General features: G+C 43.6%; 1 protein-coding gene across 1 annotated transcript in view; it reads left to right on the forward strand.

The window, feature by feature from the left end:
- Positions 1-16155: 16155 nt before the first annotated feature.
- LOC148137397 (putative G protein-coupled receptor 139) overlaps positions 16156-24196 on the forward strand; it is a 51092-nt gene continuing 43051 nt past the window's right edge. Inside the window, exons 1-2 of the mRNA XM_087983000.1 lie at positions 16156-16204; positions 23795-23899. Coding sequence (XP_087839126.1) covers positions 16156-16204; positions 23795-23899 — 154 coding nt within the window. The remainder of the gene's footprint in view (positions 16205-23794; positions 23900-24196) is intronic.

A 24196-nucleotide genomic window follows, 5' to 3' on the forward strand; every position in this document is an offset into this window, starting at 1 on the left:
GTCAAGAAGGAGGTGGACGCTATGCTCAATGAGGACATCATCAAATCACGTCAGAGCGAGTGGAGGTCGCCGATCATCTTAGTTCCCAAACTGAATGGGACTCAATGATTTTGCTTGTGTGAAAAACGAACCAACCTAATCAGTACGTTTTAGTCCGAGTCAATGAGTTCCGATGCAGCACATCGATTCGAACCTCTTTGATGATGGGTTTGCTCTACGAGGCGACACACACCCGACAGTGAAATACAGAGCTTTTTATGCTTTTCTGAGGGGTCTCTCGTCACACCTACACTGAGCAAAAACCTATCATTCTTGTCTATTTCATTCTATCCCCTTATTTGATTATCACTTGCGCCCATTATTCCTCCATTTGGTTATTCCCTGCACCCAAGCCGAAGCCGAACCTACTTATTAATTACCTCATTTGTTTTCCTTTAAATCTGCCTTATTTGACTATCCTTACTCGTTACAGCCTTCCTGTTATTTTGTCCAGTTGCTCTTTTCTTATCAAACCTTCTGGCTTCTGAGATCATCCTTTACTATCTTGATAGTCCAAAAAGTGGACCTACAAACTATGAGCTTATTGTGAAATGCCCCTCCTGCTTATTTTTTTTCTTTTCTGGTCAGCTACAACACTCAAAGTAATTTCTTAGCTTAAAATTATTTCTGAAAAGATCCTCTATATTCGTTAAAATCAACGTACACCTGACAACCTGAAATTTTTCTCTCTCAATCCCTCCTTTTCTTTTTGTCAGTGTATTTTGATCTTATTGATTCCGGGACAATGAGGTCTCCAGGTTAGAGAGCATCAGACCAGAAAGTTATTCGAGTTTGGAAATGCCTTCGGGCATATTCTCAACGTCATAAGTTGTTAACACGTAAAGGCTGTCCCCCTGCATACCCTTCAGGTCATCTGTTTGGTCAAGGCGGTCTTGATCATTCTCTGAGCGGGACCCCGAATACAAGGAATAATACAACAGCCCAATGCTGCCAGAATCCAAACCACCACTAACAAGGAGGTTAGAATAGAAACCACAATTCCTTTCCATTGGCCGAACCAAGACTCCGACCACCCCATTATTGAAATGTCCACTCCAGACATTTCAGCCAATTCACTTGAGAGGGCCATCAATCCTTGTAAGGTTCGAGTAATTGAGCCGTCTGAGGCCGTGGTATTCGGAATAAAGGTACAGCAACTTTCCCCTCACATAACACAAACTCCCCCAACACCATATCTAAGGCCATCCTATATTCCCAGGCCATCCTGCTTGTGGCATCTAACTGTTCAGCTATTACTTTAACAACATTTCCGGTGCAATTTATATATCTTTTGTTGGTAATAAAAAATGTAATTAATCCAATCGACATTTTTATTAATAGTTACTCACCAGAAAAGAGACTCAAATCCAGCTGCTATCTGGTTACTAGCCTTAAATTCATCAGGCACCCCTCTGGAACCCCTATCCAGTCCAAATACATATCATCATCAAAGGGGGTATCAAAGACTGACCGTGCACTCTTCGTTTTCCCCATTTCAGGAATCTCACCTTTTTCAAATGCTCGAGTGAATGGAATAGTCAATTTTACAATTGCACAAGTGCCTCACCAGTCAGAGGGCATAGTAGGACTTAGAATCTTTCCAATAAATTACCACCACAAATCTGCTCGGGGTATCTTTAAAGTTGAATATTTTCCTCCTAACTCTGTCCCGGGAACCGATTCAATTTCCGAGCAGGATTTTAAGTCTCCTAGAAATCAGGGCCGGTCTGCCCCCTGCCTTCACACACAGGAGGTGTGATTCCCGACCATGTCTGAAAATGAAGGGGGAATTTTTATTTTCTCGTTCTTAAGGGGAGGGAACAACAACAGCAAAGACCGACAGACTGGGTCGCCCCCTGCCGTCTCATCTTGGTACAGGCCTATCATACATTGCATTCCAGCCCTGCGCCGCTTCTACCCGAGTATCCCGTTTCTATTTCAATAGACTATTTCAAGACTTTCACCTCTACAATTGTGACCCCGGTGCCCCACCCCCGCGCCCCAACCTTGGTATTCGTAGTTTCCACTACGGTCGCGTTTCTCACCTGTAGGCGAAAACAACATGCCGAGAAAATCAAATTCTGCCTGCCAATTGTCATTTCGATGCCAAATGTTTCATTGAGCTGGGCCGTCCCACACACGCCACCGGTCATGTATCCCTTCCTTCCACGAGGCATTCTTTACTGTAATGTACACTGCATTGCATCTTTGGTCTGGACAATCAGGGGGAGGCCGAACAGGGCTACGGTGTACTTGGATGAGTGGATTTTCCTAAGGTTTGCACTTACCGTGAAATGTATTCCAAAATGTGTTCCTATCACCAAGAGCAGCCATCTCTGCCATGGGGGCCAGGGGGTCAGAGAGTTTGAGGTCTAATTTCTTTCCGTTTTGTACTGAATAATCTCCATAGGATTTGAGATGAACTGCTGAGTTACTATACTTCCTCTGACTTATCACAGTCCCACAATCTTCCAACTGCAAATATCGGCTTCTATGGCATGGAGATTGGTACTCTCGGGGACCATTAGTACCACATAAGACGTTCTTCCTAAAATGCAATCAAGGAAGGGGAGCAAAAAGTCTAAACTATACACTCTCTCCATTCGTGAAAAGGGCGCGCCGAGAGACTAAACCAACAATTTGACAGAAACTTATCCCGCGATCACGTCGCAACCTGACAAACAATCACTTAAATTAAATGGTCCGTTAAACAGTTTTCTTTAACCTGAGGTTAAGCGGTTCCGTTTTTGTTTCTGCTCTCCAAATTCCCATGTCGTTCGGGGGTTTCACTGGCCCTTTGATTCTTATAATGTGTCCAGCCCTTTTTGGCCTTCCTAATTGCCGTCTCTGTCGTGAGGAGGGCTTGATACGGACCTTCCCAGTCTGGCTGAAGTTACGTCTCCGAACACGATTTGATTAGGACCCAATCGCCCGGTCTGAGCGGATGCATGCAAAGTCAAGGAGGTGGCGTCTGGGCAAGCAGACCCTGAGTTCAAAGAAAAGATAGAGAACCGGACAGGGCCAGTGTATACTTCCTTAACTTCTGTTCATTAATTTCCACAATTGGAACCTCGCTTTTGTGCCCAAATAAGGTAAGCGTAACAATGTTTCAACAAGGGCACAATCCCAAGTCCTTTCTAGGTGCTGTTCACAACCGTAGGAGAGCCAAGGGTAGACACTTTGTCGGAGTTTGGTCTCAAGTACTAATTTAGATAGTTGTTTTTTCAGCGTCTGATTCATTCTTTCAACCTTTCCTGATGGGGATGGGAGCCAAGGAGTGTGAAATTCCCAGGTGATTCTTAAACTCTTCATTGTCTCCTGTAATAGTTTAGAAGCAAAATGTGTACCTTGATCTGAGTCTATATGTTCTACTACCCCGTACCTGGGCATTATCTGTTCAAGAATCACCTTGGATACCCCATTCGCAGTGGCTGTAGCCAAGGGGTATGCTTTGACCCATCCGGACAAATGGTCAATGATCACCAACAGGTACTTCAACCTTCCCACCCGGGCTAACTTGGCATAATCTTCCTGCATATTCTGAAATGGTCGTAGCCCAGGTGGTCGTCCTCCCTCAACCTGCCTCCTCAAAACCTTTTTGTTTATCTTTTCACATGTTATACATCCTTCATATATCTGTTTGGCAATGCTATATACTCCTTCACATCCATATCTTCGCAGGACTAAATCGCACATTGCCTACACCCCTAATGACTTCCCTAATACAAAATGGTCATAATTTCTCGCATCATCATTTTATTAAGCATCTCCTTTCCATCAGGTAGCAGCTCTTCTGTTTAATTGCCCCTGTGTCTTTCAGTTCCTCCTCCTTCTTAGTATTAAATAATGGAGTAATCAGAGGATCTGGGAGTGAAGGTATCAGGGGACATAATACTGCTTCTGGTGGGCTCATGGCTCCGTCCCTAGATGCCTCATCCACCAATCTATTCCTCCTTACTTCTAAGGTATTCCCCCTTTTGATGCCCATTCCCATGAACCACAGCTATTTCCTGGGGCAATAGTTGGGATTCTGAAACTCGCTTTATTAATCCCTCATTTACTAATTCCTTGCCCCTACTGGCCCCTCTAAATCCATCCCAGAATGCACATAGAGTCATTCAGTCTTTGTAAAAACTCTAAGCGCCTCTCTTCCTCTCCTTGACAGACCTCAAATGCCTTCGTTAAATTCTGCGACTTCGGGGCAGCTTCTCCAATTGCCCTTATTAATGCATTTTTCATAATTTTCATCTTTACCCTATCTTCTAGTTTTTGATGATCCCAACTGCGGTCTCCTAAGGGGAACTTATCCTCTTCCTGACCTGCCCCTTCAGTTCCCATGGGGTATTCCCTGTTCCAGACTCCAAATGCTGCTTTCCTTATCAACTCTCTTTCTTCTCCACTAACTAAAGTATTTAGTACGGACATTAATTCTGTCCAAGTATATACATGCGGACCCAGGAACTGATCAATCTGTTCTGACAAAAATACCGGATCTTCTTTATGTATTTTCATTTCTTTTCTAACGGACCTTGCTTTCCCACTCGTTGAAAGGTCATTAACACATCCAATTTCTCTTTCCCCAATAGGGACCTCTCTTAATGGAAGCATGTTTTGGACCAACATTTCTTTCGTCTCCCCTTCACTTTCTTCTAATCTTTCCATTTGGCTTCTGGTGCCTTTTGCATTCGGCACCTGACTTTTATCTATTTCCTGTTCTGTCTCAGACGTGATGTGACCTTCATCCTCGTGCACCAGTCCCTCTGCCTGCCCCTGACTCGTACCAGAAACCGCCACGGGCTGTTGGATTCTTCCATATGGCGGGGTAAATTATCTAATACCTCCCATGGGGATAGAGGTGGTGCAATAGGGATTTTCTTTTCATCTATTTTTACAGAGCACATCCGTATTTTAGATTCACCCTTCCAACAGGTGGCATCATCAGACTCCTCCTGACTGAAGGGTTCTTTTTCATTAACATATAAACTTAAATATTGACAAACCCAGTCTTCGTCCGACCAGTACTTTGTCCAGAAGACGGCAGGATGAAGAATGGGTTCCTCAATCCATGCAAAACAACAATACTTTATCATCTTCTTTCTTGCTTTTTGTCGTATGCGTGTTCATTTTGCTTCCAATTTCCCTACATCCTACCCAACGGGCTTTCTGGAGGAATGATGCCAGGGACGCCTCTCTTCTCAACGGAGGATTTTCCTTTACTACTTGTTGCACAACCCACTTCACCCTGGTTCACCACCCAGTGGCCTCAATCACCTCTCCCAATAGGGATCCAATCCCTATAGAATCTCAGGATGCTTTCCGCAGAAAACCCTTGAGTCAAATCAAGATAGGGCACTTTTTAGGGGTTAGCTTGACCCCTGTCAGGTAATTCTGGTGTCCTTCTAAATCGCGAAAAGGCAATCGATATACACGCCTATGAACCAGAAATCTCGATTCCAACTCGAGGTAGGAGTTTGGTACTCCCGAACCTCCGGTTACTTTCGTTAGTCCCTCATAACTTCTAAAACTCAAGCCCCAGGCACCAAGGTAGTACTTAAAAGTAAATTTTCTTACCTTGGTCTGTGCACAGAGTTACCTGACGATGAGACGTCTTCTGATTGTGCCTTCCCCCTTGGGTCCCACCCAAGGTCCCATTGAGTCCAACTCAAAGTACACACACTCACTACTAACTAGTTCGGAATGACTCTTAAAGGATTCAATTCAGGCAATCCCTCAAGGCACCCACCGGTGAAAAACACGAGACTTTTCTGAAGGAACGGGGCGCACCTTCTCAGTTATCGACGGTGGGAGCCTTTTCAGGAGCTGAAGTTCATCCTGGATAAGCCCCCAGTTGGGAGAAACGAACCCACTTAATCAATAATTTTCAGTCCGAGTCAAAGTGTTTCGAAGCAGCACATTTATTCGAACATCTTTAAAGATGGGTGGCTCTATGAGGAGAGACACACTCGACAGTAAAATACAGAGCGTTTTATACTTTTCTGAGGGGTCTCTCGACACCCCTACATCAAGCAATTAACCTATTATAAGGGTCTACTTCATTCTATCCCCTTACTTGGTTATTACTTGCGCCCGTTATTCCCTCATTTGGTAATTCCCTGCACCCAAGCCTAAGCCTCACTTGTTTTGCTTTTTAATCTGTCTCATTTGGCTGTCCTTGTTCGTTACAGCCTTCCTGTTACTTTATCCCGCTCCTCTTTTCTTGCCTTCTGACTTCTGAGATCATCCTTTACTATTTTGATAATCCAAAAAGCGGACCTACAACTATGAGCTTATTGCGAAATGCCCCTGCTGATTCTTTTGTGGTCAACTACAATACTCATAGTTATTTCTTAGCTTAAAACTACTTCTTTAAAATACCCTCTATATTCGTTAATATCAACATAAACCTGACAACCTGAGATTTTTCTCTCTCATCCTCGAATAAAGATTCATGGATTGTATGAGAGATTATTTCTGAGAGCAGGATGTTATGGAACCAACCAGAGAATGGGCTAATTTAGATTTAATATTATGTAACAAGGAAGGATTGGTGGATGATTTGGTATTTAAGGTTTGCCTTGGAAAGAGTAACCACTTGCTGGAGTTTCACATTCAGACTGAAGGCGTAAAGATTGAGTCACACATGAGAGTTTTAGTGTTAGGCAATGGTAATTATGCTGGCCTAAGGAAGGATTTGGCCTGGGTGGACTGGGGGCGGGGGGGGGGGGGGGGGTGGTGTAGAAAAGAACATTCAAAGGCAGAACAGCTGAAGAACTTTGGCAAATAATTATGGAGATACTGACGACCAAGCAGGAGTTGCAAAACGGAGAAAAATCTTCCATATTTTGATAAGGAAGTCAAGCATAACATGAAGGCAAATCCGAGGGAATATCATACTGCACAAGTTAGTTACACTGTGGAGGATTGGGCAGGTCAGTGGCCTCGCGGTGTTTAACTGAAGTTTTATGTGATAAACCCAGATAATGTTCTGGTGACCTGGCTTTGAATCCTGCCACAGCAAGTATGGGAGTTTGAAGTCAAATCTGGAATTAAGAGACTGGTGGTGATTGTGAATCGATTGCCAAGAAAAACTCACCTGGTTCACTCATGTCCTTTAGGGAAGGAAACTGCCATCCTTACCATAGACTCACGACTCTCAGGCTGAAGGCATTTCTCCTTATCTTCGTTCTAAAAGATCTTCTCTTTACTCTAAGATTATGTCCTTGATTCCTTTCTCTCCTAACAATGGAAGCATCTTCCCAACATCTACTCTGACCTGGCATTCAGTATTCTGTATGTTTCCTTTAGATCCCCCTTTATCCTTCTAAACACCAGCGAGTATAAACCCAGAGACCTCATATGTTAAGCTTTTCATTCCTGGGATATTGGGCCGTAAACAGCACGCAATACACCAAAAGTGGTCTGAACAGAGTCTTATAGAGCCTCAGAAATCCATCACTGCTTTAATATTCAAGTCGTCTCAAAATAAATGCCATCACTGTATTTGCTTTTCTGACGGGTGCGCAACCTGAAAGAATAATCTTACGATGGACAATAATAAATTTACCATGGAGATACAAAAATGAACAGTGATTAAAACATGCTGGGAAATGGATCCCAGCCTTGATTAAAGTCTATGTGCTTATCCACATGCTGCAGAATCCAGGCAGGATGCAGTTACCCAGATATGGTTTGCAAACAAATCTAACAGCTCCAGACCCTGCAATACCCACATGAAGTTGGACCTGAATGGGACAATGGAATCTCGCCCTTGGGCCATCAATGTGACAACAGTAGGTTGGGTCTGATTGATCAGGGTAAATGAATCTGATCATTCCATTGGAAGATCCTGCACACCCTCACAAAAAGGCGTGAAGACTTGGAAGGATAAGAATCACCGTAAAACCACTCAGAGAGTGGTAACTCGAGAATAACTACTGAAAGAGAGACACTTACAAGACCATCAGAAGATCAAGAAGATTTCACCACATGGAATCTGGTCAACTTCGAGTGGGTTGGTATGTGATCATGCAAAGTTAAGTTAAACTGTAAGATAGTTTATAGTGTTTTTCATTACATTAAAGTACGTTTTATTGTTCTAATATTAATTATGTTCAATAAACAAATATTATTGTTTATAAGAGTTGACTCAGTTCTTTTGATGAATATAAGATTTCAAACACTTTGTGAGGCAGATACTGACTACTGACTCAGCTTGCACTTTTAGCTTGAGACAATCCTGGACTGGAACTCGCAACACTCTTTGTACTTCACACGTCTGAATTTTCTCCACAGTTACAAAATAGTCTATACCTCTCTTCTTCCTACAAATGTGCATCACCTCGCACTTTCTCAGGTTTTACTCCATCTGCCACTTCTTTGTCCACTTTCCTACCCTGTCTACATCCTTCTGCAGCCTCCGTGCCTCATCAATGATACTTGTCCCACTACCTAACTTTGCATCCTTACTACTTACTCAGCTTGCACGTTTACCTTGAGACAATCCTGGACTGGAACTTGCAACATTCTTTGTATTTCAGACGTCTGAATTTTGTCCACAGTTTTAAAATAGTCCATACCTCTCTTCTTCCTACAAAAGTGCATCACCTCGCACTTTTTCAGGTTTTATTTCATCTGCCACTTGTTTGTCCACTCTCATACCCTGTCTAAATCCTTCTGCAGCCTCCCTGCCTCATCATTGATACCTTTCCCACTACCTACCTTTGCATCATCTAAAAATCTCACCGGAGTGCCCTCAGTTCCTTCACCTAGATCCTTAATGTACAAAGTAAAAAGTTTTGGTTCCCTTGCGGAACGCCAGTTGTCATCAGCTGCTATCCTGAGAAGGACCCTTTTAGTCCCACTCTCTACTTTCTGCCAGACAGGCAAGCTTCGGTACACGTTAGTACCTTGCCTCTGACACCATGGGCCTGTATCTTATTCAGCAGCCTCCTATGAGGAACCTTGTCCTTTACGAAATGCAGATAGATAGCATCCATTAGCTCTCTTTGGTCTAATCTGCTTGTTACATTCTCAAACAATTCTAACAGAGGAATTAGCATGGCCTCCCATTGATGACACCGTACTGACTTCGCCCTACTTTACCATGCACTGGGAAATATTCAGAAATCTCATCCTTCACAATGGATTCCAGGAACTTACACAAGACCGTGGTTAGGCTAATTAGTTTGTTATTTTCTGTTTTTTGCCTTATTCCCTTTTTAAACAGGGTGTCAGGGAGATCCAAGATGGCGGCGACCCAGTAGGTCTGAGTCTGCAGAGCTCTGTCCAATACTCAGGCAAAGTGGGGTATCCACCCTCACATCACCTGCTAAATTGTTTAAAATAGTTTTTGTACGGCAGCCTTGGCCATTCTACATCAAACTTTAGCAATTTGATGCTTTTTAAAATGACCAAAGGCAAAGGCTCCCGCAGTTCCCAACAGGTGCGAATCATTCCCCCCCCCCTCCCCCACCCACACCGCAGCGAGACAGCTATCCGCAGCCGCCCAGGGGGACTCACCTGCAGAGGCGAGACTGATCTCAGAACTTGCTAAACTCTGAGAGAAGATTGATCCTTCCATTGAAGATATGCTGTCCAGGTGGGATTCGATCTCGATCATGCTGCATAAACATGATGGGGAGGTCGAGAAACTCATGCAACATGTCAGGGGAGCGGACCAACGGGCCTCGGCCTCCGAGACCACTGCTGAGTCATCTATGGATCAGGTCTGGGGTCTGGAACATCGAGTCCCGACCTTATAGGAACATATTGACGACCTCGGAAATCGAGGTCATCGGGAAAATATTCGATTGCTGGGCCTTCCCGAACAGGAGGAGAAAGGGCAGCTTGTTGATTTCCTGGAGCAATGGCTCCCACAGCTGCTGAAAATGGAGTCGTAGCTGGGCCAAGTGGAGTTTGAGCGGGCCCACCGTGTTGCTGTGCGCCAGCTCATGTGGGACCAGCGCCCCTGCCCAGCCCTAGTTCAACTTCAACATTACAGGGAATAACAGATCCTGTGAAAGGCATCCAGAGTGTTGGGGAAGGATCCATATGCCAGGATATACAAGGGCTCCAGGATAATGTGGTCCGTAAGAACAAGGCATTTGATAAGGCGAAGAAGCGTCTGAGGGATTTAAATATTCAATATTCTATGCGCTGCAGTCATGGAGCATCTGTGTATAACTTTAGATCACTGGAAAAAGTAAAATAATTCCTGGATGCTCTCAAATAGACTGCGGGACTTGAACTGTATGGATAATGGCATTATTTTGCCCCCCTTTTGTTTTTCCCTCCTCCTTTCTTCCTCTTTCTCTTCTCCATATTTCCTTGGTGGGGTGGGGCTCGATCCTTATCCTTTTTATAGACCCTTATCTTTAGCTTGCGGGTATATTTGATTATTGGGGGATGTAGATAGGCCAACAAGAGGTGAGGCCATACTGGATTTGGTTCTGGGCAACGAACCAGGCCAGGTATTAGAATTGAGGTAGGTGAGCACTTTGGGGACAGTGACCACAATTCAGTGACTTTTACTCTCGTGATGGAGAGGGATAAGTGTGCACTGCAGGGCAAGAGTTATAGCTGGGGGCAGGGAAATTATAATGCGGTGAGGCATGACTTAGGATGCGTGGCTTGGAAAAGTAGGCTTCAAGGAAAGGGCGTAATTGATATGTGGAGCTTGTTCAAGGAGCAAATATTGAGTGTCTTTGATAAGTATGTACCTGTCAGGCAGGAAGGAAAGGGTCGTGTGAGGGAGCCGTGGTTTAATAAGGAATTGGAATCCCTTGTTAAATGGAAGAGGGCGGCCTATGTAAAGATGAGTCGTGAAGGTTCAATTGGGGCGATTAAGAGTTATAAGGTAGCCAGGAAGGACCTGAAGAGAGAGCTAAGAGCAGCAAGAAGGGGACATGAAAGGTCCTTAGTTGGTAGGATTAGGGAAAATCCTAAGGCTTTCTATAGGTATGTCAGGAATAAAAGAATGACTAAGGTAGGAATAGGTCCAGTCAAGGATAGTAGTGGGAAGTTGCGTGTGGAGGCTGAAGAGATTGGGGAGATACTGAATGTGTACTTTTCGTCAGTATTCACTCAGGAACAGGACATTGTTGCCGATGTGAATACTGAGTCACAATTAAGTAGAATGGATGGCTTTGAGGTATGTAGGGAAGATGTGTTTGAAATTCTGGAAAGGGTGAAAATAGATAAGTCCCCTGGGCCTGATGGCATTTATTCTAGGATTCTCTGGGAAGCAAGAGAGGAGATTGCAGAGCCATTGGCCTTGATTTTTATGTCCTCTTTGTCTATAGGAGTAGTGCCAGAAGACTGGAGGCTAGCAAATGTGGTTCCATTGTTCAAGAAGGGGAGGAGGGATAACCCTAGTAACTATAGGCCGGTGAGTCTCACTTCTGTTGTGGGCAAAGTCTTAGAGAGAATTGTAAGGGATAGGATTTATGAACATCTGTATAGGAATAATGTGATCAAGGATAGTCAGCATGGTTTTGTGAAGGGCAGGTCGTGCCTCACAAACCTTATTGAATTATTTGAGAAGGTGACTAAGGAGGTGGACGAGGTGAAAGCGGTAGATGTTGTGTATATGGATTTTAGTAAGGCGTTTCATAAGGTTCCCCATGGTAGGCTACTGCAAAAAATACGGAGGTATGGCATTGAGGGTGAGTTGGAGGTTTGGAGTAGGAATTGGCTGTCTGCAAGAAGACAGAGGATAGTAGTTGATGGTAAAAGTTCATCTTGGAGTGCCGTTACTAGTGGTGTTCCGCAAGGATCTGTTTTGGGACCATTGCTGTTTGTTATTTTTATAAATGACATGGAGGAGGGGTTAGAAGGTTGGGTGAGTAAGTTTGCGGATGATACGAAAGTCGGAGGAGTTGTTGACAGTGAGGAAGGATGTGTCAGGTTACAGCGGGATATAGATAAGCTGCAGAGCTGAGCAGAAAGGTGGCAAATGGAGTTCAATGTAGCTAAGTGTGAGGTGGTGATTCACTTTGGTAAGAGTAACAAAAAGATGGGGTATTAGGCTAATGGTCGGATACTTGGTAGTGTGGATGAGCAGAGGGATCTTGGTGTCCATGTACACAGATCTTTGAAAGTTGCCACCCAGGTAAATCGTGCGGTGAAGAAGGCATATGGTGTACTGGCTTTTATTGGTAGAGGAATTGAGTTCTGGAGTCCTGAGGTCATGCTGCAGTTGTACAAGACTCTGGTGCGGCCGCATTTGGAGTATTGTGTGCAGTTTTGGTCGCCATACTATAGGAAGGATGTGGAGGCACTGGAAAGGGCGGAGAGGAGGTTTACCAGGATGTTGCCTGGTATGGTAGGAAGATCGTATGAGGAAAGGCTGAGGCACTTGGGGTTGTTTTCAGTGGAGAAAAGAAGGTTTAGGGGTGACTTGATAGAGAAGTACAAGATGATTAGGGGCTTAGATACAGTTGGCCGTGAGAACCTTTTTCCAGGTATGGAGTCAGCTATTACAAAGGGGAATAGCTTTAAATTAAGGGTGGTAGGTATAGGACAGATGTTAGGGATAGGTTCTTTACTCAGCGAGTCGTGAGTTCATGGAATGCCCTGCCAGTAGCAGTGGTTTGCTCTCCCTCTTTATGGGTATTTAAGCGGGCATTGGATAGGCATATGGAGGATAGTGGGCTAGTGTAGGTTAGGTGGGCTTGGATCGGCGCAACATCGAGGGCCAAGGGCCTGTACTGCGCTGTATTCTTCTATGTTCTATGTTTCTGAGAGATTTGTTTTGTTTGCTTATTTTTTTGCTGAGTTTGAAATTTTGTAATTTTATATATTTCATCTTGTGTTGTTTTGCAAAGTGTATCTAGGGGGCGTCGCCGACTTTTAACTTCTGTCTTATAATATGTTGGAATTTCTTTACTCTACTTTGTTATGCCCGGGCCAAGATCATGTCTCTGGCTGGGAGATGTTATGGCGGGATTATTGGAAGGTAGTAGTGCCCCTTGTGAACAAGGGGGAATGTCTCTGCTTTATGTTATTTGTTTTTTGGAATGTTCTTAGTTGTTTTGATTTGGCTGTTTTAAAGAGTGTTTTATGTGTGAATCATTTTTGGTTTTTATCCAATGTCTTTTGGGTGGGGTTCTCCCTCCTGGGGGGTCTCGGGTTTTTTTGGATTATCATGACTAGTTATTCATTTAGCTGGTGCACCTGGAATGTCATGGGAGCCACTCACCAAACAAAAGGAACAAGATATTATCAATTCTTAAAAAAGAAAGGGTGGATGTAGCCCTTCCACAGGAGACACATCTACCTGATAAGGAGCTGTCAAAGCTGCAATAAGATGGATTTGGCGAATTTGTCTTTTCATCTTTTAGCTCAAAAAGTAGGGGAGTAGCCATTCTCATTCGGAAGAATCTTCCCGTCCAAATGCTAAGCCAGATAAAAGATGAGTGTGGATGGTATAAGTTAATTAAAGGCCTAATGTATGGCGAGGAATATGGGATGTTGAATCTCCATGCCCCCGGCGCACGTTTTTAAATTTGTAATGGAAGCGTTCTCCAAGTTGATGGCTCTCGAGGTACACCACACAATTATAGGGGGAGATTTTAATAGCATCATCCACCCACGGATGGAAAGTATACCTAAGAGCTCAGGGGGCATATCTTTGAAATCTCGGCAGGTGGCAGATCTGAGTAGTGAGTTGTGGCTGGTAGATGTATGCAGGTGTTTTCACTCTGAGGGCAGATATCTTACTTTTTAGTCTAAGCCAAACACAGGTGCCACATCAGAATCGACATGTTTCTGTCCCCTCAACGCGTTTGAACTCAATATTGTTTTGTAAAGTAGGTAATATAATTATTTCCGACCATGACACAGAAATTTAGACTATTGGAGATTAAGACTAGTGATGATGAGAAAGTTTCCCGACATTGACTATGAACCCTTTCCTATTGAAGGATAGCAAGAACACAAAATATTTCTCGCAGGAATTTAAAACCTTCTGGGATATCAACTCAGGCACGGCCAGTAACCCTTCGGTGATGTGGGAGACTGCTAAGGCATACGCGTGAGGCTTGGTTATCTCATACTCTGTGACCCAGAAAAGACAAAAGGGACAACAACAGTGTCTGCTCGAGGCTCGCCTGAAGGCGGTTGAGACAGCATATGTTGATAGACCCTCCATTACTAAATTACAGCGGATCACAGCCCTTAGGGTAACTTTGAATCACACACTTACTCAAACAGCAAAGAGGGAGATATTATTTGAGAATCAGAGATTATTAGGTTACCGTGACAAGCCTAGCAGGTATCTAGCATACCTTTCCAGAAAGAAAAAGGCTCCCCAAGCCATTATATCTATTAGAAAGAGTGCTGGTACCCTGACTTGTGATTATAAAATGATCAATGCAGCGTTTAGAAAGTTTTATCCCGAATTGTATAGGTCACAGGGCTCTGAGGATAGAACGATGAAGATAGAGTCTTTTTTAAATAAAATCTGGCCCACCCGGGCCTAACCTTGGAGCAGGTGTTGTTCATGAATGCCCCTCTGGCAACCCAGGAAGTACAGGAGACAGTGAGGCAGCTCCAGAGTGGCAAAGCACCCTGACCAGACAGATTCCAGGCTGAGTTCTATAAAGAATGTTTTGGGTAATTGGTCATACCATGAGACAGCAGTGCGAACCACTGAGTTTCAAGATTAGATTCATACAATATTACCATCTGCTGGCCTCTCCACACCACTGCATCAGTGGCACCGTTTATAAATCTCCAAGATAACAAATCCTTTCCTGTGAATCTCTTAAATTGCATGCCGTTTGATTTTTCAAATAATATCTTTGGAAGCACAGATCAGTTTTGTCTGACACTAAGCGATGTTGTTCCTGCATCATTCTCAACACCACTGGGCCTTTTTCGGGACCTTTCAATACTTTCTCACATAATTTTTAAGCATTTCTACTCACAGAATGAGAAATAAATTCATCTCATTGCCTGACAAAATGGTTCAGTCAGAGGTGAGCATTTCCAGTCTGACAGGTCCATGTATATTTGCAACCCTCCATCTACCAGCATTGTGTGTGTGTGTTGACAGTGCTGTCAGTGTAGATGGTGCTGTGAACGGCTGCCCTCCCTCTCTCCCTCCCTGCCACTGTAACTGCAGTAGGATGGGGAGGCCAGCTGAGGGAGAGATTGACTCATTTTCAGCACCACAGAGACTATCAGACCTGCACCTGCGTATAGATACTCACAGAGTGAAATGCAGACACACAGGTACAAGGGGTGAGAGGGGAGATGGATATTGGATACTCCGCCAACTGGCTTGGCCGTTTCTGTCCTATTGCAAGCTGTACCTCCTGGAATAGGAGACGGGGAGGGATGGAGTAAAGGTGGGAGTGGATGACCCTGCTGTTAGTGCTTGTATAGGTGGTGGGGGGAGATATTGACGTGCCCAGAGGGAGTCAGTCAACAGTGTTGTATCCATGCAGTGCTATTAGTGAGGGAGATATAGTACAGGGGAGAGTGAGGGGGAGGTGCTGCATGCAACAGTAAAAGTGGTGGAGCATGAGCCTTGTTTGGGAGTAGGTGCTGTAACAGATATACAGTGAGTGTGAGGGAGCAGAGAGAATATGATGACCGTTACACTGACAGAGCGGGGAAGGTTATTGATGCTTGTGCTGTATTGCTGGACATTTCTTCAGACCGCAGATACTGCACTGATCTCAGACCATACTCGGTGGGTCTGGTGGTGTGGCTCTCTCAAGGACGAGAATGGTCCACCTCTGTTCTAGCCCATCCACCAGGATCTCTGTACCCCTGTGAACAAACTGTGGTGTAATTGCCCATTATCTGCCATGCTCAGGGTAAACTGTGCATGGCAGCATCAACCTGAGAAAGCTCAAATATATGGAGAACCAGCCATTTGGATACAAAACTGGCTCAAAAGTAGGAGACAGAGGGTAGTGGTCAAGGCTTGCAATATCCTAGCAAAGGTTTGCAATGCTCCCCCTGCTGGGCAGATAGTCCAGTTTATGGAGTAGTCCACCAGCACGGCCTGCACAACTCTCCATCTTAGCCATTACCTTACCCCAGTTTATGGAGTAATCCACTAGCACGGGCTGCACAGCTCTCCATCGTGCCCATGGTCTTTTAAATATGGCACCAGTGCCAGGAATCACGGATTATCAGGGGCATTTGGACGATGGTGAGTACTTCCAGCCATGATGGGTGGGAGAATCGTGCTGGCATTGATTGAGAGGGACACCATGGAGTGGGTTGGTAAGTTAATGAATTGAGTTTGATAAGATAACACCAGGAAACTAGCTTAGCCTCTTCCAGACAATTCCTCTGTCGCACTCAATGAAAATGTCATTGAGATAAATTTTTGTTTGATTCAACCGAATGAGTCGAAGACTCTGCTGATCCTAATCCCAGTGACAACGCTGCAGCTACTTGGTCAATGCTCCCCATCACAGAAAAGGAGCTAAACGTCACCTTACCCTTGGGAAATAAGGCAGAGGGGAGCGGGTGGTTGAGGTATCATTGGGGGAGCACTTTATGGTAAGTCATCATAATTCTATTAGTTTTAAAATAAAGATGGAAAAGGATGAACCAGGTCTAAAACTTAAAGTTCTTAATTGTTGAAAACCAATGTTGATGATAATCAATAATTTTCTGAAGTCGATTGGGACACATATTCGTAGAGAAGGGGGTCAGTTGAGAAGTGGGAAGCCTTCAAAAATGAGACGTCAGGAGTACAGAGATATTATGTCCCTATTGGGGTGAAGGGTAAGGCTGGTACGTGTAAGGAATGTTGGAGGATTGGAGAAATTGAGGTTCTGGTCACGGATAAGAGGGTAGGACATGTCAGGTATAGACAGTAGGAAATGAGGGTTTTTTTCTTAATTCATTCACGGAATGAGGGCGTCGCTGGCTAGGCAAGCATCTATTACCCATCCCTAATTGCCCAGAGGGCAGTTAACAGTCAATCACATTGCTGTGGGTCTGGAGACACTTGTCGGCCAGACCAGGTAAAGATGGCAGTTTGTTTCCTTAAAGGGTCTCAGTGAACCAGATGGATTTTTCCGACAATCAGAATGGTCACCATTAGACTCTTAATTCCTGATCTAAAGTGAATCACTAGAAAAGTCTGAATGCCACGGGAGTATACTTAAGAGGGAAATTGGGAGTGTAAAAAGGGGACATGTGATAGCTTTTGCAAATAGAGTTAAGGAGAACCCAAAGGAATTCCACAAATACGTCAAGGTCAAAAGAGTAACTGTGCAGAGAATAGGATATACTTAAAGAACAGCAAGGCTGTCCATGTGCAAAACCACAGGAAATGGGGGAGGTACTGAACGAATGTTTTGTATCAGTATTAACTGTGCAGGAGGAAAATAAAAGGTAGAGAACGTGGGAAATAAGTAGTGACATCTTGGAAAGTGTCTCTATTACAGAGGAGCTGCTGGAGGTCTTAAAACATGCAAAGGAAGGAAAATGTCCTGACTTTTGTTAGACGTACGCTAGAACTCTGTGGGAAGCTAGGGAAGTGATTGCTGGGCCCCTTGCTACCCACAATAGCCACAGGTAAAGTGCCGGAAGACTAGAGGTTGGCCAATGTGGTGCCATTACTTAAAGGATTTAACAAGGGTAATAAGGAATAGCCAGTGAGCCTGACGCCAGTGGTGGGTAAGTTGTTGGAAGGGATTACGAGTCAAAGGATTTTCACGGATTTTGAAAAGTAACAGCTGATTAGGGATATTCAGCATGGCTTTGTGCAAGCAATATTCCTGAAGAAGGGCTTATGCACGAAACGTCGATTCTCCTGCTCCTTGGATGCTGCCTGACCTGCTGCGCTTTTCTAGCAATACATTTTCAGCAAGCAATATTGTATCTCACTGACTTGACTGTGATTTTTTTGAAGAAGGGACTAAAAAGATTAATTGAGATACAGCGATGTACATTGTCGATATTGACTTCAGGAAGGCATTGAATAACATTGGGCATGGTTATCTGTTTAACAAGGTTGGTTCATATGAAATATATGGAGAACCAGCCATTTGGATACAAAACTGGCTCAAAAGTAGGAGACAGAGGGTAGTGGTCAAGGCTTGCAATATCCTAGCAAAGGTTTGCAATGCTCCCCCTGCTGGGCAGATAGTCCAGTTTATGGAGTAGTCCACCAGCACGGGCTGCACAGCTCTCCATCGTCGCCGTTACCTTACCCCTGTTTATGGAGTAATCCACTAGCACGGTCTGCACAACTCTCCACCTTAGCCGTTACCTTACCCCAGTTTATGGAGTAATCCACTAGCACGGTCTGCACACCTCTCAATCTTAGTCGTTACTTTACCCCAGTTTATGGATTAATCCACTAGCACGGTCTGCACAGCTCTCCATCTTAGCAGTTACTTTTCCCCAGTTCATGTTGTCTGGGCTGGTTCTGTGAAGCCGATTCAGAATTTGAGGCAATGGACCATTCTAGCGGATCTGACAATGTCTCGGTTCAATGTTTGCTTTCTTGGGATTTGATTCACAATTGTCTTATTTATCCCATTATTCATCTCCTTATCCATAGTTTCGGTAGGTTATCAGTTAATAAATTACTTGTTTTTTTTTCTGTCTCTTTCCCTGGCCTTAGTTTTTGACTCCCTCGTGCATCGAGTGTTGGCATGGTGAAACTCTGAAACATTGAAATGCTGTGTGTCAGGCTGTTGTTCGCTGCCCGATGTGTCCCGTGTGGTGCTCCATGGACGGCGGTGTTCCTGCAGCTCTGACTCTCATGTTTGAAACTTGGTATGCCCCTACTCACGGAACGCCTCTGTTTGTCTCTCACAGTTGATTGTGCGGTCATTAACACGAGGAAAATCCTGGAGTATAATTGTAAAGGATCAGGCAACTAACTTGTAGGTGTGGGGCTTCTGACTGACCCTTGTTATTGAAAAGGTAGTGGAGGTGCTAACGATGAGTTGCTGGAAGTTGTACTGTGAGCTGCCTGAGACATTCAGGGAGACTTGAGGATTTGGTGATCCAACTCTGGATGGAACATGGGGACTGTAGTTACTGCATCTGGGTCTGTAACATGAACAACAAATGAAGCAGAGGCTGCAGAGAGGGGAAGCTCTGAAACCACCGAGTGAGTGCGTATGCGGAAAGGGATCTGTTATATCTGTCTGTGTTTTTGCCTGGACAAGCACACCCTCTCACTCTCCCCGTTACATACGCCGATGCGCACTCTCCGTATCTGCTCCACTCACACCCTCCCTCTCTCACATGCGCACTCCACGTTGTCACATGCACGCAATGCACACGCAGCCTCTCTCTCTCCCTTCCGCACTCACACACACACACACCTCACTTTCTCTCACGTACACAGTGTCTCTCTCGCCCCTTCACAGAGACACGTCCTCTTTCTCACACATACGCACACGCAATTGAACAGACATGTATGCACATATACATCTGTGGGGTGTATTTGCATTTGCTCATTTGTATTTGCAGATGCATTTTATTTTGTTCAAAAAACGTACAATTTGTAGACAGTCAGTTAATGTGATATTTTATAAACTCCTACTTTGTAAATAAAACCAGTCTGACTCCAGATGAAGACACAGGCAGCGTCCAAACAAGGTCTCACGCTTGGAATACATTGTCTGACTGCAAGCGTTATTTCATTTCCCTGAAAGTATCTTTCGGTAGTGACTTGAAATAAATTCTGCGATTTGCATAATAATGAATCAAACTAGCATCTCCATTCTAACTGATTAAGTATTTAAGAACCATCTTAGGTGTATACAATTCGTGTGCATAAGTTGTACAACCCTTTGATCTTTCCCTTATAACTTCTGTGTTTAAGGTTTTCCTCTTTCTTACACCTAATGAAGGAGCAGCGCAATGAAACCTTATGTTTACAAATAAAGTCATTGGACTCTAACCTTGTGTGATTTGATTTTTGACCTTGTCCAACGCAGTCCAAAACCAGCGGCTCCATATCATGGTGTTTACTGGTTAGCTAGTCCTCTCGCCTCGCAAGTAAATTGTTCCTAACCCCATGTGTTATTGTCTTGCATATTAATCTTTTCCGAGGCACGTTATGCACTGATGTCTGGAAGTCCAGATATAATACATCTATAGGATCCCCATTATCCACCTTGCTAATTACGTTTTTGTTTTCCCAGAAGCTGGATAAGCTCGGATTGTTTACTTTGGAGCAGAGAAGGCTGAGGGGGATGTGATTCAGAAGGATGAGATTACGAGGCTCATGGACAGGGTGGATAGACAACAGCTGTTCCTATTAATCAAAGGGGCAAAAACAAGGGAACACACTTTGAAGTGAAGGGTTTGAGGATAAGAGAGGATTTGAGGATTGTTATTCACCCAGATGGTGTTGGGGTCTGGAATGTACTTCCTGAGAGTGGAGTTGTTATGGTAACCACATAACAGCTAAATAGGACTTGGGCGAGCTCTTGAAGTGTTATAACGTTCCTGCTTGCAGGCTTCATGTTGGAGAGTGGGAATAGTGTAGACTATGCTGTATTTCGGACGGTACAAAGACTATGCACCTATGACTTTATGGCGTGGACATGAATTGATGGGTTCTGAAGAGAATATTAACAAGAATTATAAGGGTGAACTGTCAATGGAAAGGGTTAGAGAAAACAAGTGCACCTTCGTTACAGTCTGAACCCAGAGGAAGGAGAATAGAGAACAGCAATTACTTCAGCTCAGCCTTCACAGAATAAATCAAACGAAACAAATCAAATCTTCCCAGGAAGACTGGAAAGCCTAAGTCTCGAGAGAAAAATAATGAAATTAATAAATAAATGCTTTGGGAGAAATTATTTGGGCTGAAAGTATGGTTGAATTTAGAATACAGATGGAAGGTGAGAAGGTGAAGTCCAATACCAGGGTTCTGTGCTTACTCAAAGTAGACAGCAATAGGATGAGGGAAGAGTTAGCTAAAGTTGACTGGAAGCAAACACTTTATGGTAGAACCATTGATGAACAAGTGTTCAGCAACATCATAGAATAGTGAAATGGAAGGACTGTAGGAAAAAGGGTAATCTGCCACGGATGTCTCAGGAAATAAGGGAGGCTATCAAAATAAATAAATGTCATAAATAATGGCAAAGACAAGTAGGAAACTTGAAGATTGTGAAAACTTTAAAGGTCAAACGTGAGCAACAAAAAAGCTAGCAAGAAACATAAGATAGATTATGAGAGTAAACTACCTCAGAATATAAATTCAAACAGCTGCCATTTGATCTCTTTTAAATCTCTTTCCTCTCACCTTAAACTTATCCTCTCTGGTGCTGGACACCTCCACCCTGGTAAAAGACCTTGGCTATTTATCCTATCCATGCCACGCATGATTTTATAAACCTCTGTAAGTTCATCCCTGCCTCTCCATATATCTCAAAATCTCCCATTTCCGTCACATCCCATTTTAAATACTTTTGTCCACTTTCCAGGTTATAACATCCTTCCTATAACAGGGCGACAAGAATTGTACTCAGTACTCCAAATGTGGCCTTACCATTCTCTTGTACAGCCACAACATGATGCCCCAATTCCTAAGGTCAATGCTCTGACCGATGAAGATAAGCGTGCCTAATGCCTTCTTCACCGCGCTGTCTACCTGCGACTCCACTTTCAAAGAAGTATGTACCTGCACACTAGGTCTCTTTGTTCGAATATACTCCCCAGTGTCCTACCGCTAACTGTATAAATCCTGCTCTAGTTTGTCTAACAAACTGCAACACCTCACATTTGTCGGCATGAAGTTCTACCTGCCAATCCTCAGCCCACTTTCCCAGTTGATCAAGATCTCATTGTTCTCTAAGATAACCTTCTTCACTGTCCACTATTAACACCCATTTTGGGTTTTTTTATCTACGAACTTACTAGCCATGGTCCCTATATTCTCATCCAAATAATTTACAATAACAATGAACAGCAGCAGCCTGGTCCTTGTGGCAAACCGCTGGTCACAGGCCTCCAGTTTGAACAACAGATCTCTCCCAGCACCATCCAGCTCTTACTGTCAAGCCAATTTTGTATCTAATTAGCTTGCTTTCCTTAATCCTCTGCGATGTAACCTTATTAACCAGGCTACCATGAGGAACCCTTGTTGGGCTTCACTAACGTTCACGTAGACAACGTTTGGTGCTTTACCTTCATCTATCTATGAGCGGCACGGTGGCCCCATGGGTGGCGCGGTGGCTCAGTGGTTAGCACTGCTGCCTCACAGCGTCAGAGACCCGGGTTCAATTCCCACCGTAACTGTCTGTTCGGATTTTGCACATTCTTCCTGTATCTGCGTGGGTTTCCTCCCACAGTCCAAAGATGTGCAGGTTAGGTGAATTGCCCGTAGTGTTAGTTGGATTAGTCAGGGGTAAATATAGTGGGGTTGGGTTGCTCTTCGAAGGGTCGGTGTGGATTTGTTGAAGGGCCTATTTGCACACTGCAGGTAATCAAATCTACCTTCCAGATCACCTCTTCAAAAACTGAAATCTAGTCTTGAGACATGGATTCTCAGACACAAAGCCGTGCTGAATATCCCTAATCAGTCCTTGCCTTTCCAAATGCATGTAAATCTGCCTCTCGGAATCTCCTACAAGCATTTACCCACCCTTGATATCAAATTCACTGGTCTGTAGATTCCTGGGTTTTCCTGGCATCCTTGTTACACATAATGCAACAATATTAGCTGTCTTCCTGTCCTCCAGCACCTCAACCGTAGCTGATAATGATACACAAAAGAAAGTCAAGAGAACTACAGATTTTGTAAACCAGAAACGAAGACAGAAATGTGCTGGAAAAGCTCAGAAGGTCTGTCAGCATCTGTGCAGAGAAATCAAAGTTAATGTATTACAACACAGGGTAAAACCCCCGCCCCTCCACAAACCGCGCGCTAATTTAACCCGTGCTGTAACCTGTAAAAATTCGGAAGGCCAAGAACCATCCTAAAGGTCAGTATTTAAAGTAAACATTAACAACTTTTTTAAAGTCTAACAGAGAATAATTAACTAACAACTATTTCTCTGACTATCTTTTACTTTCCCTTCTACAATACTGGACTGATAAAAACACCCCAATTAAGATTGATGAATACATCCAAATTTCAGAACCAGCCAGCTGTCGAATCGTCTGTTTGTATCTGCCTCTATCCTGTTTGCTTCTCCTTAAAGTTTCTGTTTCACAGGTCATTGATAAATAAAGGTACATTTAAGAGAGCTATTGTCTGGGCAGTCTGCCTATTTTGCTGGCACGGCAGTTCTCCCGCAACTTTTCAATTTTCTTTTGGCTTTATACCCCAAAACAGCGGGTCAATTCTGTTTTTTTAAAAAATTGTCAAAATGCCAAATTCAAATTCGAGTGTAGTTTAGTTTCTTGGGACATAATTTAAACTGATTGATCGAATTTGATTTTTTTTGTCTCATAGTAAACCAGGTTCTGCCAGCTTCTGTATCAAATGTTACATTCTAAATATTGCAGAGCACACTGTGTTTGCAAATCCTTCAACTCCCTTAAAGGTACAGTACCCTTTACACGTTCCTAACACCTTCCCTCTCCAAAAAGAACCATCATAATGAAAACGTGTTATCATTTGCTTCTCTATTCTTTAAACACATTACCACAACATACAGATAACTTAAACCTAAGTTCACCTTAACTTCTTCCCATATGCCTATCATTGGATTAATACAAATCTTGTCTAAACTTTATCAGTTAAATCTGTGAGAACACATCAGTGATTACATTTTTTACGACATGCTATATGTACAATTTTTAGATTTAAAGTCTGTAATATATGACTCCAATGTAAAACTCTTTAAAGCGTTTAAAGAATATAAGATGATTGGGATCCGTGTTTACAACAGTCTCCAACAAGCTGCTTGTGAGTACACATTAAAAAGTTATTAGGCTAGTACCAAACTCAAGAGTTCTTTCACAGTTATGGAATATTTTCTATGTTGGAGGTTGAGTTTCTTTGAAAAGTACAATCGCATCTCATCGTCCTGTTGCAGTATAGCTCCAACTCCAATGCCACTATCGTCGATGGCTACTTTGAAAAGTTTTGAAGTGTTTGTTGGAGCTGAAACTGGTTTGGTGGTCAATATTTCTTTTTAATGGTCGAAAGCCTCCTGGCATTGTTCTGCCCACCAAAACTTTGTATTCTTCTTCAGCAAGTCGT

The sequence above is a fragment of the Chiloscyllium plagiosum genome, unplaced genomic scaffold (assembly GCF_037043375.1).
Source record: "Chiloscyllium plagiosum isolate Xiang-an unplaced genomic scaffold, Cpla_swu_hap1 HiC_scaffold_44, whole genome shotgun sequence".
NCBI classification, from domain to species: domain Eukaryota; kingdom Metazoa; phylum Chordata; class Chondrichthyes; order Orectolobiformes; family Hemiscylliidae; genus Chiloscyllium; species Chiloscyllium plagiosum.